The sequence below is a fragment of the Perna viridis genome, chromosome 8 (assembly GCF_037379345.1).
Source record: "Perna viridis isolate PV_CMFRI_1.1 ecotype Kerala chromosome 8, ASM3737934v1, whole genome shotgun sequence".
NCBI lineage: Eukaryota > Metazoa > Mollusca > Bivalvia > Mytilida > Mytilidae > Perna > Perna viridis.
The window spans coordinates 31,623,481-31,641,024 of record NC_142452.1 but is presented as its reverse complement, the minus strand read 5'-3'; the positions used below and the strand labels follow the sequence as shown (position 1 = coordinate 31,641,024).

The 17,544-nt window shown below is 33.1% G+C and overlaps 1 protein-coding gene across 1 annotated transcript in view; it reads right to left on the bottom strand.

Annotated features, from left to right (window-relative positions):
* Window positions 1–17,544, bottom strand: part of LOC148610236 (uncharacterized) — a 60,578-nt gene that overhangs the window by 26,262 nt on the left and 16,772 nt on the right. The window contains 17 exon segments of the mRNA XM_088542511.1: window positions 359–635; window positions 1,177–1,360; window positions 2,567–2,702; window positions 3,562–3,678; window positions 4,339–4,444; window positions 5,180–5,397; window positions 6,508–6,747; window positions 7,412–7,601; window positions 8,094–8,258; window positions 9,680–9,915; window positions 10,672–10,813; window positions 11,509–11,534; window positions 13,267–13,402; window positions 13,706–13,903; window positions 15,445–15,471; window positions 16,009–16,265; window positions 16,834–16,996. Coding sequence (XP_088398637.1) covers window positions 359–635; window positions 1,177–1,360; window positions 2,567–2,702; window positions 3,562–3,678; window positions 4,339–4,444; window positions 5,180–5,397; window positions 6,508–6,747; window positions 7,412–7,601; window positions 8,094–8,258; window positions 9,680–9,915; window positions 10,672–10,813; window positions 11,509–11,534; window positions 13,267–13,402; window positions 13,706–13,903; window positions 15,445–15,471; window positions 16,009–16,265; window positions 16,834–16,996 — 2,818 coding nt within the window.

Sequence of the window (17,544 nt, the reverse complement as noted above, 5' to 3'; positions counted from 1 at the left end):
CTGCCATGCAAAAAAAAAAAGAAAAGGAAAAAAAAAAGGAATTGAGATAAGATGCTCCATATGGGTAAGCATGTCTTAATCTAGTAACAGTTCATCAATTAAAGAGCAAACATAAGTCACAAAGGGGTCCCATCAAATACAATTTACACATAAACAAACTTTACATGGCTTACATAAGTTAAAGACTTATTTCTTTGAAAACCTGTTTAACATACTATTTTTATGTGAACAGATTTCGTAATTAAGTGAGCTTTTAAAATCCAAAAATTGAAGAATTCTTATCAAATTAAAAGTTACTTTAAAATTTGAAAAGCCAAATAAGAGAGGTATAATGTGAATAAAATATACATATACCCACCATGCGCTATACCAGTAGCCTGTTCAGGAAGGATGTCTTCACAGTGAGGACACGTTCCAATAGAAATATAATACTCTTTAATAGTTGAATGTGAATCATGGAATCCTTCCCAGTATGAATGTAAAACTTTGGTTTTTGTTTGGAAATCAATGTCTTTCTTACTTCCAGTCAACTGACTTTGCTCTCCATCATACACATGACCGGCTGTAGGTGGCGTAGTATCTACCTGAAAGGCCCAGGATGTAGCAATGGTAGATAACCCTGCTTTGTTGAAAGCCTGTAATAAGAAAAATTGTATATTTTTGAAGACAGGTCATCTTCTTGTAAATGTTGGAATTTTAAATACGGATATGAAAAAATAAAATCTTGTTAATTACACTAAATGGTTCAGTAAAAGAATTAGAGCACCCTGACAAGTAAATAAATGAAAAGGAGATGGCAAAAAATTCAATTCAATGGCCTAACCCAAACTAAAAAAAATGCTGAAAATTGAATTTAACATGTATTTCGTGGTACTCAACAACTACCGGTATACTGTTCAGGGAGTAGTTCTTGTTATTTTCAAGACAGAAGAAATTCTCGTCAATCTGCTTACCAAAATTTTGTTCCTCAACAAAAATCTTCATAGCTCAAATTTCGAAAGAAAAATATCAAATGTTATTATTAAAGGTTTTTTTCTTATATTTTAGGCATGAACTTGTTTCACAAGAGAGGACCAAAAATCGGTTGGAGAGAATTATTTGCCAGAGAGATCTACTCCTTATCATCTGGAAACCGTCAGGGGACTCAAACCTCTGGAACCTTGTTAAGCTACTTACCTTAACATTGATGTAGTAATAATGTCCGTCCTTTAGATCAAGTGGATTGTTCTTATCTGTGATTCCACATTCATTATCCACAACTTTAAGGTAGGACATCATATCAGTATAGCCCGGCTCTGATCCAATGGACCATAGATAATAATCAATACCACTCTCTAGATCTATAAAAACTCCCTTCCAACTAAAATAAACACATAATTGTATAATATACATATAATTTGTAGGCATTGAATTCAATAAACTTTCAATAAAATTTCAATATAACCCTTTGTGTGTTTAAGTATACAGTTATTCCTACTTCATCTGCAGGGGGGTTAATAATTTTGGACCTTATCCATTTTATCCTCCTTAAGTACAGGTGTCTAATATTAATTTTGATTTCATATCAATTTCAACTATAGTATCCGTTTCATTTTTTGACCAATACAATTGAAAAATGCCTCCCTTTTGAGGTGGTCAGAACCAAACTTGTTTCATATCACATATTCTATATCATGATACTAAGACTTTGCTTACTTATTCTTTCTCCCGTTCATAGACTTCATTCACACTGCCAAGCGAGTGATTAAAAATTTTTAATTTCCCGCCATGTGCCGGGAAATTAAAATGTCGAGTGAAGACTCCAATCCTTACCATGTTTACCATGTTTACAGTTGTTATTCATATTGTTGATCAATTCAATACTTGTTTATTTCCGAATATTATTCATATTTTAAAAGATTAGTTGGTAATGTATTAACTAATCATAATGGTAGTGATATCAATGATGCAATGACTTGATGACTGGAGTGGAGGTCCTTGATGACATAGTTGATGTTGGGAGAATTTAGGGTGTTGTTTAATTTATTTTTTTATGGTTTGATTCATGGGAGAAACAGATTCTCCCTCATTTCTCTCAGAAATAAAAGGATTTCTCCACTAGTTAGTTAAATTTTATATTTTAACTATCTCGGGAGGACAAATACTGTAGTACCCTAAAGACTTCAGGAAAATCCATACATCTCTAATCCAGTTTTCTATGTTACCTGTGCCATAAAGTTGAAAGTCATTAACAGGTAAAAAGAATTTCAAAATGCCCTTACACAATTTTAATCAAATTGTTTCAAAATGCCCTTACACAATTTTAGTCAAATTATTTTGTTCTACAATAATGACTAACAATATAGAGTCTGGTATAAATGCAAGGCCAATAAATTCAGACCATGTATACTATATGGACAGAGTGTCAGCAATGTCATTTGTATGTAGAATGTAGGACCAGAATTATGAATGGCTGTAAAATATTCTGAGGGAAGTGTTGAAATTCGTGGAAAGGTAGTAGACCATTGCCCAAGTGCGGATGCACTATTTTGTTTTTTAAAACTGTTGATGGATACAATAAACATACCACGGTCTGACTTCAGTGGTAGATATAATATGAACATTGTCTAGAGTTATAGGATTATTAGATTTTTCCGGAGCTGTGGAGTCTATTGTTACTGCTTCAGAAACAGCTTCTCTTTCTCTGTTTGCATAGTCAATGGCTGAAAGTAGGGAAAAAGTTTTAAAATATTTATTTAAGAGTAGTTGAATCAATAACTTTTTACACTAGAAGTGGACCATTTCATATGATAGAATTTTCGCAGTAATTTTGAATTCAAACTTTTACACAGTGCCAATACAGACTGATACAGGGAAAGTGCTTTAACTTGTATTAAAGTGTAAGTTCACATTTTTTTTCCAATCTTGCATATGCATTTGGAACACTATACAGACCAATAAAAACCAACTAAAATCTTAAATATTTTTAATTACACTAATTTGGCATCAAAACTTCACTATGTTTTAGTACAGAGTTCATGTGATTTACTGTTCACCGAGGTAGCTTTGTATTTTATTTTAGGCTTTGTCATCAATATGTTATCTGCACCATGAAAACTGATTTGTTCAATGCCTTATAGTTTTCCTTTCCTCTTTCCTCTACCCCGGACTCGACTTTTTATGAGCAACTTGGAGGTATTTCAAGCAGAGGTTGCTTACCCTACCAGTGCACCTGGCCATGCTCAAAGTTTTCAGTGGAGTCTGAGTTGCTCATTAACTTTTGTTACTTTGTATGTATTATTTTTGTTACTTTATGTTCTTTGTGGTATTTGTCTGTTTTCCATGTTTGGTCTTTGTCCCTGGATTACATTCTTTTGATTTCCACTAGTATCTTGGTTCCCTTGATTACTGTAACAACCGCAAGGCCAAAAATCAAAGTGACCTAACATACACCAAATATACACCATTTATGTCAATTACAATAAGTGGTGCAAGGTAGACAGTTGTTGCACTTGAGGCAAGCTTTCTACTCTGAGACATTGGAGAGAAGCATGGTACCCAATTATTACCTATAAATTATACCTTTAAGATTAGCATAGTACTGGTATCCATTCTGTAGATTCAGGATATGCATAGCTTTATGTTGTACCACACCTACATCTTCAAAAGCATGCACATCATTACCACCTGGAGTGGTTCCTATAATTCAACATTTACAAATTAAAAGTGAATTTCAAGGGAAGCTAATCATGAGCTTATTTTGTTGAGTTTTCTTAAAACAATAATTCAGATTGACCTCAATAAGTAAAAAACCAAACTGCAAAATTAAATGAATTCTGAATATCAAGAAGAATGTATTATTTCCCTTTGCAAGCATTAATATTATAACAATCGAAAGAATGATTTTCTTCATGCATATCTATATTGGTTATCTTCCTGTAAAAGTAAATTTGAATGGTTTGAATGTGCACATGTGTAACCGCATACCGTAAATAGGTATAAATTTGCGTATTAAACGACATATAACTCCTTAGAACAATAAGTCGAGGCTGGCCATTTCTTGAAAAAATATATTGACTTACAGTTCGGAAAATATGGTATATAATAAATATGATCATCAATTGGCTATCATGAATAACCGAAATATGATCACTCATGCTAAAAACGCTTGAGGATTTACTCCAGCGCCGAACAAGTTCTGCACACTCATTAAATCAAGGCGTTCTTCAGCACTCGTGATGATATTTTGGTAATTCACTCTTTCCAATTAAATAATCTTATTAATATTTCACTAATTAAAGGTACTTAATGGACATGTTCTTATGTTTTTATATAGTTAATTAAAGGTTCTAAACATACCTATTCCCAGTAAATATTTCATTATACCAGAAGCATGTGATCCTGTGTTGTACTCTTCTACATCATGGAATCCATCCCAAGTCACAAACAAGTCAGTTGATGAGGTCTATAAAGTAAATTTTTATCTTTCATGGTACATTTTTTTATACTTAAAGTTTCGAAAAATTATACTGCAATATACCTATTCCAATTGCAGTGAAACCTAACTTTCTAAACTGAACCCTGAACAATCATAAAACCTGTGTAAACCATACCTTTTTAAGACTTTGCATTTAACTTCAATATAAATGTATTTAGAATCTTGAAGAACCAAACACTTGTCCTTAACTGAAAATTTCAAAGTCCAAAAGTTTTGGGTTCGGTGCCTAAGAAAACCCTAGTTGATTTATATTATAGACATCAAATGGGGGTTTCTTTGGCACCAAACCCCTTTAGGACTTTGAAATTTCAGATAAGGGGTTTTTCTACATTAAAAAGATTACCCGTAGCAGGAGATTCCGAACTTCATTCCGAATTCCATACAATATTCCGAGCTTCCTTCAGAATATATGGATTTTCCAAATGACAATTACAAGCCAGTTCTGAGTATTCAGACTCTTCCGAATGAATTTTTCGAGCTTATTTGGATTTCCGTTCAAATATTCCGAATGAAGCTTGGAATTCCGAATTATTTTTCCAGATAGACAGCAGAATTCTGAATAATTTCCCGAATTCCGTTCGGAAATTTTCACCCAAACCCTCGATTTTGGGCCTAAAATATTTTTCAAGGTCGGAAAAATCTGAATACTCCGAACTCCATTTCCGACCTAAAAGTTCAGAATCTCCTGCTACGGGTTAATACCTGATATCTGACACTAGGATTATCTCCAATCCACAGCCGTCCTTCTGCTGGTGGAGTGAAGTCAACAACAATACCATCACTACAAGCTGTTACCTCCTCTAATTCTTCAATCCATGTCTCATGCTGGACCAGTTTCAATGGAGCATATACACACACTGTGTATCGAGTTCCATGTACCAGTTCAGTACCAGTAAACTCAACGTTCACGAACCCATTGACTGAAAGAGATATAAACATGTAAACATGTATTGCTTGTATAGGACATTAATATTAAACAGCCATCAAAATTGCTTACAAAATATGATCCTTCTATTTAAAGCCAGACATCAAATTTGAAATTGATCATAGAAAAAAATGACTAAGTTCTGGGAAACATTATATCATACAGAAACCAAAATCACTTAAACCGTATGTATCATCTATATAAAGCCACATAACAAATTTAAAATTAATTCATCTACTTGAAGAATTAAGATAACTGCTACAAAAACAAAAACAAAAACAAAAAACATGTAAATTTTGATAAAAAAATCAACACAAGTCCCATAGCAGCACAAACTATTCACTAAATATATTAAAAAACTGTGACAATGCTCACTTAATCTATACCCCCATTCCCCAAACATGACCATATACACAGAAATCTGAACTGTCGGCTAGGCACTTAACAGAAAAAAATGATGCTTGGGGATAAAAAGTGTCAATGAAATGCTGATATTTTTTACCCTACTTGTCTCTGACATAATATCAAAATTAGTGGCGTCATGGTTTCTTGTTAAAAAGAAAACCAATAATATGTTATAAGCTGTAATGTTTATATAGAAATACTTTAAAAGCTCATCCAATCACTACATCACCAAATATCTAATCATTCCTTCAAGTGGGTGCTGTGAAATTTCCTAATACCACACATGTAAACATTCTATGTCACTAAGAAAACAGGAAGTAGGTGCCAAAGAAACCTGGAAATTGGATACCTTGTACAAGTCATCATGCTTAACCCGTATAAAAAAAATCTAACCTTTCCTTCCAATGGGTGTTGAGAAATCTGAGACGGACAATTACCAAATAATTTAAGTTGCTCAGAAAACAGGAAGTACATCATATAATAAGCTGGAAAGGGGAGACATGGAACAAGTTGTCATGCATAAACAATATACCAAATATCTAATCATTCCCTGAGTAGAAGTCTAAAAATCTGTGATGAAAATATTTGTTACAAAGTGACAGACGGATGGAATGACGGACAGAATGATTGCTAGACATCCCCATCACTACATACCCCCACTTTTCAAAGGGGGTTTAAAAAGAAAAAAAAAGCATCTTACTTGTATGACCACATTTAATACTATCTGGATGAGAACACGGATCCTTTAGGCTGAGCTGGTTGACTTGACGATAGTATGTTGTGACATCAATGGCCTTAGCATCAAGGACAGCATAGGTGTAATCTTTTTGACGTAAAGTGGGCCACACAGCAGATATTATGTTCTTGTATGGTGTATAATCCTTGTCTGGTTCTAGCCATAAAGCATTCTGTTCTAGGTATATTGGCTTGCCTATACTATCTACAGAACAAAATTTGATTAATATCAGTTAGATTCTTTTTAAGTTACAGATTACATAAAGTAGGTGTCTCATATGTGCCATGGATGGATGGACAGATTCTACTACCGCTGTTAATTAGACCTGTTTTCATTGGTGATGAATGTCTTTCATAAATTAACTTGGTCAAGGATGCACAAACAATCTTATCTGAAACCTCACCAGATATACATGGCTTTATTTTATTTTATAAAATAAACATGTGTCTTGTTCTTTCTAGTTAATCTCTTTTGATATTCCAAAATTTGTTTCACAAAATTAACTAAAAGCCAGAAAAAAAAACAGTGGAACCTGTTCAAACTAAACCTCGAATAACCCAAACAACTTATTGGACATTAAAAGATACCCTGCCATGCTGAAAAAAATTTTTTGGGAAAAAAAACTAAAATGGCCTTAATTATTCATGTAAATAATCTGATCAAACTGATATTCAAAGATGATCCGTATTATATGACACTCTGAATAACTGTTCGTAGATTCCTCTAATATCTTCTTGCGTTATCATCTGAAAAAGTAAGGTGACAGACAGACACAAATTTTTTTGAAGATTATAATATAAAGTCTTACCTTTTGTGTGGCAGAATAACAAAATCATATAAAAGTCAACCTTAACCCGCAGCAACTTACCTAAAACATCAGCAGCACCAACTGCATCAATAACTATATTAGGTATTACTAGTACAGGATTATAGGCATCACAGTCCTTTATCTCAGTTGACACAGTAGAATACTGACTGACCCAGTTATATCCCCTCACTGAAATTTTCTTACATCGAGAAAAGTCCATTTCTCCAGTTAAATCATACCCAAAAGATATCTGTAATGTTAGATATAAATATTCTTGAAAATAATGCTCACTCATGCATACTCAAAGGATATCAGAACAAAGGAAGACATTTGTTGTAACTTTGTATTAATTTTCATTCAATACTTGTACAACAAAACAAAGGGAAAAAAACATTGAAAATAAACAGGAGATTCATGAACAGGTTGATGAATTCCATTTTCAAGTTTCCCAAATGCTTCTGTATCAAGACAATTTCAGAATCAAACACTGATTTGAGTGGAGGACAGATTAGTCTAAGACACCCAACGATTATTGCATTTCAAGTTCTCTAACAATTGGTCAAGTAGTTTCAGAGAAGAAGATTTTTGAAAGAAATAACATTAAAAATAGCAAAAAACATTGAAAAAGGGCAATAACTCCATTATGGCATAATAGATTAAAATGAAAATTTATATTGGCCAAATAAACAAAAAGCATTTAGAACTACTTAAACACCATATCAAATTATTTCCCTTTACAAACCTGGTCCCCATTGGTAGTAAACATAACTAGTTTTGTCCATGTGATGTATAGTTTTCCATGTACAGAGTTATCAGTGATGGTAAACTCATATCTGTCTATTGCTGCATATTTCTCTGTCACATCTTCGATGTCCGGGTCATAAAATTTTGTGAATGACACCTTCAGCTGAAAAGTTAAGAACAGCTGTCCTTAGTTCCAGACATACAAGAATTTGATACCCCAAGTTTGGTTCTTGTTGGTCCAGTAGTTGCAGAGGAGAAGATTTTTTAAAGAATTAACATTAAAAATAGCAAAAAATGTTGGAAAAAACTCCAACATAGCTTAATAAATTAACACAGCCAGTACATCTTGAAGGCTACTGAAGCCAAACAAAGTGTGTCAGAAGTCCCTTGAAGGGTCACTCATGTGAAAAAAATTAAGATTTTTTTTCAATTTTAGGCCCCTGTTTAGCCTAAACAGGAAGTAGTCAATACTAGGGGTTGACATGGAAATGGTGGTAACAGAAATCATTCTTATTTAGTTTTCAGCCAGGCAAAATAGAGTACTACAGATTAAGTCTGCTCTAGCGAGGGTCTGAGAAATTAACCCTACCCTATAAAAAATCTTGTTTTTTTTTTCGACAGCAGTAACTTGTGACCTCTTCTTTTAGCTTTCAAGTCATTATCTATTAACAAACTATATATCATATAGCCTCATTTTAAAGCATAGTCACACTGCTTGCAGATGAACACAAAGTGTGTTTTCTTAAACTAAGATTAATACTGCCAGAACCAATAAAGAGGAACCAGGTCCAATCCTGAACAGGATCAGGTGTAGCATGACAAGTGCTAATATAATCAAGAAATAATTACATCAAGGTTTTCAATATCATAAGCCTGCAAAAACATTTTCAAAATTTTTCAACTGATACATGGAACTCATTCTCAAATACAGAAGCACTTATAAATGATTACTTTGTGTGGATATCTTTAACCCTATTATACGTTAATATTCTTCACAAATCAGGGAAAGCTCATTACTCAACAAAAAATATTCATTTGTAAGGCATACACATCGTGCATTTCTTTTGCACATGCCCCAAGTCAGAAATTTCTAGCCTCTGTATGTCTTGTTCATTTTCACCTTCAATTTACTTTTATGTTACTTGAGTATATAGGGAGAAGGTTGTGATCACACCAAATTTTGTGCCTGTCCCAAGTGTAGAATGTCTGGCCTGAGGATGGCTTGTTTGGTTTTCATTTTCAATTTACTTTTATGTTGTTTTAGTCTATAAGGACAACTATTTTCCTGAACCTATTTATAATGATGTTTTGGGACCAGGTGAAGCCTGTAATGTGGAGTGAGGGTTTCCACATTGTTCACTGAAGACCCATGGATAGCTTTGAGCTGACATTTTTTATCCAAATGGGGGTTGTTGTCTTTTTACATATTCACCATATCCATTCTAATTATATTGTCTTTTGTATCAGTTCTAACAAAGTGAGAAAATACATCAGCCATCTTTTTTTAACAATAGTACTTGCTTAACTTGTACCTAATTAAACATTTAAAAGTATTTTAGGCAATATTTCTTGTCATATTTATACCTTTTCAATGCCTCCACCATCTGCAATATTAATATGCTCCACAGTAATCCCACCTGATACAGGGGGGTTGGCTATCACCATGACACCATCTGTTTGCATTGGTTGGAAACAGAACATTTTTGCACACAGCTTTAAGACTATCCTGTACATGATGCCAGGGCTCAGTGTCAAATGGTCAAAGCTCACATCAAATGCTGTCGACAGATGGACATAGTCTTGGAAAGGTGACCAAATGTCTGAATTAAAGGGAAAACACCCATGAGCTGAACACCTTGTTGAGAACTTAAGGTTCCTAATGTACATAAACCTTAGAGCAATAACACAGAAATCTTAAAAGAGGACAAAATCCTCTTAATGGTAATCGATTTCAATTTAACTTTTGACTTTAGAAGCACTGACAGTCTAATTGCCGTCTGACAGGACATTTACATGTAATGCCAAGGTAATATTAAGCAAGAATTGTTTTTAGTTAAGTATCATAAACAACATTAAATGTTTATAGTTTTGTTAATTATAAAAAAAAAAAAAAAAAAAAAAAAAAAATACATGCAAGTTGATTAAAACTATAAAGCCATTACTATTTTCATAAATATCAATACATTTTACTTTCTCCTCTTAAAGGTTCACCTGCCTCATATCACAACTTTCCATGAAATATCTGAAATTGCATTTGAAAATGCTACTAGTTTTTAAAGGAGTTAGGGTTTGTCATTTACCATTGTTTCTTTGCACATTTAGTCTTTATTCCTAGATATATATTTTTTAATTCCACTCAAATCTTGGTTCCCTTTATACTCTTCAATAGTTCAAGGACTAGTAAAACTGATTAAGAACATCAGAAACACCTACCCAAGCCTACATTTTGATCCGGGCAAAACTAGTCCATATAATTGACTAACACTAGAATCTCAATCATGTCACTCTTCCATTATACAAAAAAGCTAATATCAAATTTATACCAGGACATGAGGTAACCTTTACTCAGTACTCACTTCTAACACCTGATCTTTTTTCAATAGCAACATAAGCATCAGTAGTGTATGCCTGTACATCTGATGGTACTGTCCAGTAGGCCTTCAGTGAATTGGTTGACATCTGTACAGATCTATTATCCTGGCAGTGAAGACGATTATCCTACAAAATATATATATATTTTTTTTTTTAAATCAGGCAAAGTTAATAAAATTATCAACAAAAATAGTGGTCATGCCCAAGGTAGTCAACTATCAAAATCTATTTTTAGTAAATATGACCTTGACCTTGTACACAGAAAATCAGAGGGTGTCTTTCTAACTAAAATAATCCTACTACTAAGGTCAGATTAAGAATTTCATTTGAGGGAAAATCCAACTTGAAAGCATAATTCTGCTTTGTAAAAAGTCAGGGGAAAACTGTTAACTTTGATCAATCAGAAGTACTCAGCCATTTCTGCTACACTAAAAATTAACCTTGGATACACTGAAAGGAAAATTTCTTCTTGAAAAAATATCCAACTTTAACGGAAAAAAAAATTTTTTTTAAATACAAACTGATCTTAAATTCATAAAATAAGATCATTGTTTTTCATAAATCTAGTATTACAGAAAAAAAAAACTGAGTCTCTCATTTAATATTTGGTAATTCTATTTCAACTTGAGAAATTATAATTTAAATCACAAAAATAAATACCGTGGTATAATTCAGCTTCTCTTGAAAGCAAAGCACAGTATTATCATAAAAAAAGAGGGTGGCAAAATTTAACATAGGGACTCTAAAAGAAATAATAATAAAATCTAATCTCTTTTTCGAATCAAAATGATTTTTAATAAAAATGCAACCATATTACTCACCACTTCATGGTGATCTAAGTTCATATCTGAAAAATAAACAGATGAAATACTTCCAACCCATTCCTTTAAAAAAAAAAAAACTCAAAAAAGGACTTTATATCTCCTTTTGCAAGTGTTTATGTCACTTTAGCACCAATTCAACTTGTTACAGTGAAACCTTCTAAACCAGACCTTTTTGGACCTTTTTTTATTTTTTTTATTTTTATGCAGATGTTCAGTTTACGAAGGTTTAAATACATTTAATATAAACTTAAAGTGTATGGTTTAAGCAGGTTTTCCTTTTTTCAGGGTTTGGTTAAGAACATTTTAACAGTATGTACTAGTATTAGTATGTACAAACAAGAGGTTCCCAGGAGCCTGAATAGCTCACCTCGTTGAATTTTGCCTTTCAAGGGCAACAAGTTAAACAAGAAATTGTCCAACAATTTTGACTCAAGAAAACTTTGATAGGACTTATCATAAGGATCATTTCATTAAATGAAAGTCTAAATCTATCATAGTTTTCAAGACATTGGCTGAAAACTGTACAAAAAAAAACAAAAAAAACGTCATTTTCCCCTGCCAAGGGCAATAACTCTTATAAGAAAGCATCTGACAAATTTTATGCCTGAAGACTTTTGTAGTCATAAAAATAAGGATCATTTCATCTATTGAAAGAATTTGGCTAAACCTACAGTTTTAAAGATATATGCGAAAAAACAACTGTCTGACCCCTATGTACTATTTTCAGTAACAGTGGCAATGTTTTTCGACGGATCAAAAATCCCCACAACAGTTCTATGCACGATACCTCATGGAACATTCATACCAAGTCTGGTCCTAATTGGTCAAGTAGTTTCAGAGGAGAAGAATTTTGAAAATTGTTAACGACAACAGATGACGACGACGGACGCCAAATGATGGCAATAGCTCACCTGGCCAAAAATTTGACAGCAGATTGATCTCATCATGCTGAACACTTTTACCCCATGTCAGAATATGACAAAACCTAACAGTTTTAGAGATATATGCGAAAAACTACTGTCTGACCCCTATGTTCTATCTTTAGTAATGGCGGCCATGTTTTTCGACAGATCAAAAATCCCAACATCAATTCTATGCAGGATACCTAAAGGAACATTCAAACCAAGTTTGGTTCCAATTGGTCAAGTAGTTTCAGAGCAGAAGAGTTTTAAAAAATTGTTAAGGACAACGACGGAGCCAAGTGATGGCAATAGCTCACATGGCCTTCGGCCAGGTGAGCTAAAAAGGAGTTACAAAACTCATAGACAAACATATTTTGAAACTCACTGATTTATTTAGATATCATTGAGATGGGAGCCACCTCTGTGACACGATCTTTACTACAGGACATGGGGTTGTCAACTAAAACCAAAGTTTTTGACCTTGACCTTTGACCTAGGAAGTTGTACGTATATTATGACACACCCTCTAGTGTTGGTAAATATACGTGTCAAGTATAAACTTTGAAATCATAACAGTTCTCAAGATATAGGGGGTTGTCAACTGAAACCAAAGTTTTTTTTACCTTCACCATTGACCTAGGAAGTTGTACATACATTATGACACACCCTATTGTGTTGGTTAATTTACATGTTAAGTATGGAATCATAACGGTTCTCTAGATATAGAGCAGACATTAATTTGTTACAGACGGACAGACAGACTGATCACTATAGAGCGACCCGCCTAAGGCGGGGCCCTAATAATCATAACAAAATTATTGTTTTACTGGAATCTGAAACATTCAATTTTTACCTGTTGTGTTGCAGGGTTCCCCATCAAAAATAACAATTCCAGTCAGAGCATCATTTTCTGTTACTATTGTAATGCCATCAGATGATACTACAGTATTTCCTATAGATGTTACTGCTGTTATGGTGATGAAATATTTCTACAAAATCATAGATAATCATTATTAGTTGAAAGCTATTTTATTCTAGGAAGTCAAATCAAAGGGAAAAAACTCTTCAACATTTGGGCAGATATCATAGATCAATATTTACACACTATGTAAACTTTCTATACCAATGGCCAATCTCTAAAAAAATCACTCCTTTGTCACAATGGTTTTGTTATGTACTAATAATATAAAGTTACAAAATTAAAACTACAAATGGCATTCCCTTGTCAAAATTTTGTTTACTATCCCTGAAAATTGATGGGGTCTAAAATATTTCAAATGAAAAGTTATTACCTGATAAGGTGTTAGAGACAGTCCTTTTTCTTGGTGACATAAACTGGTATTCACATCTTTGTCAGAAATCACATCCTTGCCACCAAAGAATGTGCCTATGCTAATTTTGTATGTAACATCTAAATGTGGATGAGCAAACCCTGACCATCTGGCTGCCACACTGGTTGTGTCTGTCTGGAAATCTTCATCTTCTATGTCCTTTTATAAGAGTAAACTCAAACTTGATTCATAATGTGATAAATGTCAAATACCCATCTCAGCTACTGAAAGAATTTGGCTAAACCTAATGGTTTTGGAGATATATGCGAAAAACTACTGTCTGACCCCTATGTTCTATTTTTAGTAACAGCGGCCATGTTTTTTGACAGATAAAAAAAAAACACTTCAATTCTATGCAGGATACCCCAAGGAACATTCATACCAAGTTTGGTTCCAATTGGTCATGTAGTGTCAGAGGAGAAGATTTTTGAAAGAAATAACATAAAAAATATAAGCAAAAAATGTTGAAAAAGGGCAGTAACTCCAACATGGCTTAATAGATTAAAATGAAAATTTGACAGCACATAAATCTCATCATGCTGAACACTTTTACTTGCCAGAATTAAGCTTAACTTAACCATTTTGGAGATATATGCGAAAAGACTTTTTGAGGTATAAACAAAAAAACAAGGTATATGGGGATACCCAGTCGTTCTATTGTTAGTAATAGTGGCCATCTAATTTGGCAAGGACCATAACAGACACAATTCTGGGATTACAGTCAAGGATGACTTTCACCAAGTTTCACAAAATTCTGTTCAGTGGTTTCACAGCAGCAGATTTTTAAAGAACAGTTAAACGTGAACACAAACATGACAACTATGGACACAAAGTGATGACAAAACCTCACAAAAGCTCACATGGCCTTTTTAGGCATTAATAATTAATAAAAACCAAAAATCAATAATAAAGTGTTGAAAGATTAAAAAGTTACTTTGGAGACTTAAATCCATCACAAATGAGAAAACATAAAGATATCTAATATCTTGCATTAAAAGGACAAATTGAAGTTTACCTTAATTAGAATACTTTGTCAATATTGTACTTTTTGGTCACTTTCTAGTCATATTTTTGGCAAGGAAATAGTGTTCACACCAAACAAACAAAATTATATTTAATGAATAGATTCATCATTACAAAGTTTATCATATGTGAAAGTATCAAGTTGTTTCTTGGATGTGAACATAGCTTTCTGGATGTAATACAATGTACCAGTAAGTTGAAAAAAAAAATTCTTTGTAGCTGATTCTTCAACACATATCATTATAAAGGAACTAATGCCAAAAACATTATTTTTCCTTTTATTCATACTGAGCATCACCTGTGAGGCTAACATTAGATGGTTTAGTCAAACAGGATATATCAGAAAATCTCACTGAAATGGGTTGGGGAAGTGAATCCAAAGTGAAAGTAGCCTTTTTATTTCTAAAAGAAAAGGACGGTTGATTGCATATTCTTTTTCGCCACTTTTAACTATCGTCCCCTTTTTCAATGATTATATAAATGGAAGAAAAATGTATAAGTGTGTTGCTTGGATAAAGACTGCTGACTAAATCTAACTTTTTTTTTTTACTATGTAATAAACAATTTGTTATATTATTACAACAAAGTTGATATTTTAGGCAATATTCATACCCTAATGCCCATATGCCCTACACATTTCAAATAGGGTACAATGTTGACTTATTAAGCAAACTTACTTTAAGTGGAATATCAGCTGAGAAGGTCTGGAAAAAAAAATAATTGCAATTTAATTTGTATCATAATTTCACATATGACATAATCAAATAAATGTGTTAAGTGTATCTAGTGAAAAGCTTTGTCCAATAGATAAATCTTTCAAACAACCAGATCAAGGTTTTCCTAATAAGTATTTACAAACATTTTTTTTAAAAACATTGAGTTATAAGTATGTAGCAATTTTGAAAAAAAATAATTCTCCTGTTTAACATTTGGTTAAATCATTTCCCTACCCATGATAAAATTGACTTTTTAATATGCAAGCCCTTAATATTGAGCATGATATACAAAATGTAATTCAAAAACTTACAATAGAGAGTGGATAAATAAGTGAAGACTTTGCTGAAAAAAAAATTGGTTCCCCAGTAAAGAAATGTTTCTCAGCCCAGTAGCAAAAATTCAACTGTATATATAATCCTTTCATTTAGAATGTCAGAGACCTAAATCATTTTAAATGACATATAAAACATAAAGCATTATACAGCTCTGTTACTGGTCATAATAAGATTTCAGAGATAACTTACCTGTAAATCACAGTCTATGACCACACCCTTGGCTGGTAGTTGAACATCATGGGTGTATGGATCAGACGTCTGGATCAGATTTAATCCTGCTGTATTTTCCACCTTAACAGATATATAGTAAGTATGATGCCCATGTATGTACCAATCCAAGTCAGAAATCTTGGCAGCTGTACAGGATGGGGGTGTGGAAAGGGCACAAGATCCTCCTGCTCGGAGAGGCTCAAAGGTCTGTACATCTGTTCCTTAGGGACTATGACCTGTTTTAAAAACATTAACAAAATGGATAGCACACAATAAAGCAGTAAATACAGTATTTGGTTCAAATCTCTAAAGATAATAATATTACATTTTGATAGCTTAATTAAATTGTACTTAATCTTCTGGCAAGCTTTAAAAAACTGACCATGCTTACGAGGGTACATGGTTAATGGTCAAGACCGACTGTCAGTTAGTTTATCTTAGAAGTATCAGAGGATACTGCAAAGTAAGTTCAAAATTACAATTCAACAATATGGAAAAAGTGAATTACCTCCCTTTGATGATGATGCAATTGCAATACATTTCATATAGCATATATCAAATCACCGACACTTAAAAAAGATGAAAATGTCATTTCTGTATTTTAGACAACAATTTGAACAAGATTTCTTGAGGAAAAAAAAACCCGTGTTTTTCCAGCATAATTCACACACTGCCATATTATAACAGAGAAAAGCACTTAATATGTGGCTGTTTGAATAGCATAACATGGATTTTCTCTAACCTGTCAATTTTTAAAATATATCATAGACAATCCTTAACATTCATCTAAATATGTCTATATACCTATAGCAAACTTGTAATCCAGACCAAATAACTCTTCACTATCAGAAACAGCAGTCAACGGCCACATGGCAACAAGGTGATCCCCAGACAATGCCACAGAAATACCCCCATTGGTGTCTTCAAATTCTGGAGGTGTTGTGTCAATGAAACATGGTCCAACACTCTGTAATGGATAGTTTATACATTTGGGAAGCCATCTCTAATTCGCATTGTCAGTGAAACACTGGTCGATATGATTGAATTAAGAACAATTTCTGTTGTATCTTAAAATTATTAATGAGGAAGGTGAAAACCTTTAATGCTCCTGAGGAAACATTTATAAATTCAAACACCTTTCATAGTTTAAGTAAGCCCTGTCATTATTAACTTCCAAAATGATAAAATTTGTCATGATATACTGTTTCCCTACTTGTAATGGTCTGAAATATTTGTGGGCTGAAATGGCTGGCATTTGAAAGAAGTGTGGGTTGTCGTGGTCTCAAAGGTCTTTGGTTCAAATTGTCCGGTATTGATATTCTAATAACATCATTTTGTAAACATTTTAGTGCCAGGTTTTGACGATTCCCATCCTGGAAAAATTTAAGATACAATTTGTTTCTAATTATGGAAGCTAGTGAATATTATCCAAGACTGGTTTGATTCTCAGTTCCCTTTACAAATATATGGAAATTAAGTTGCCATGGTGCCATTTTTAAGCTCCTGATTTTACTT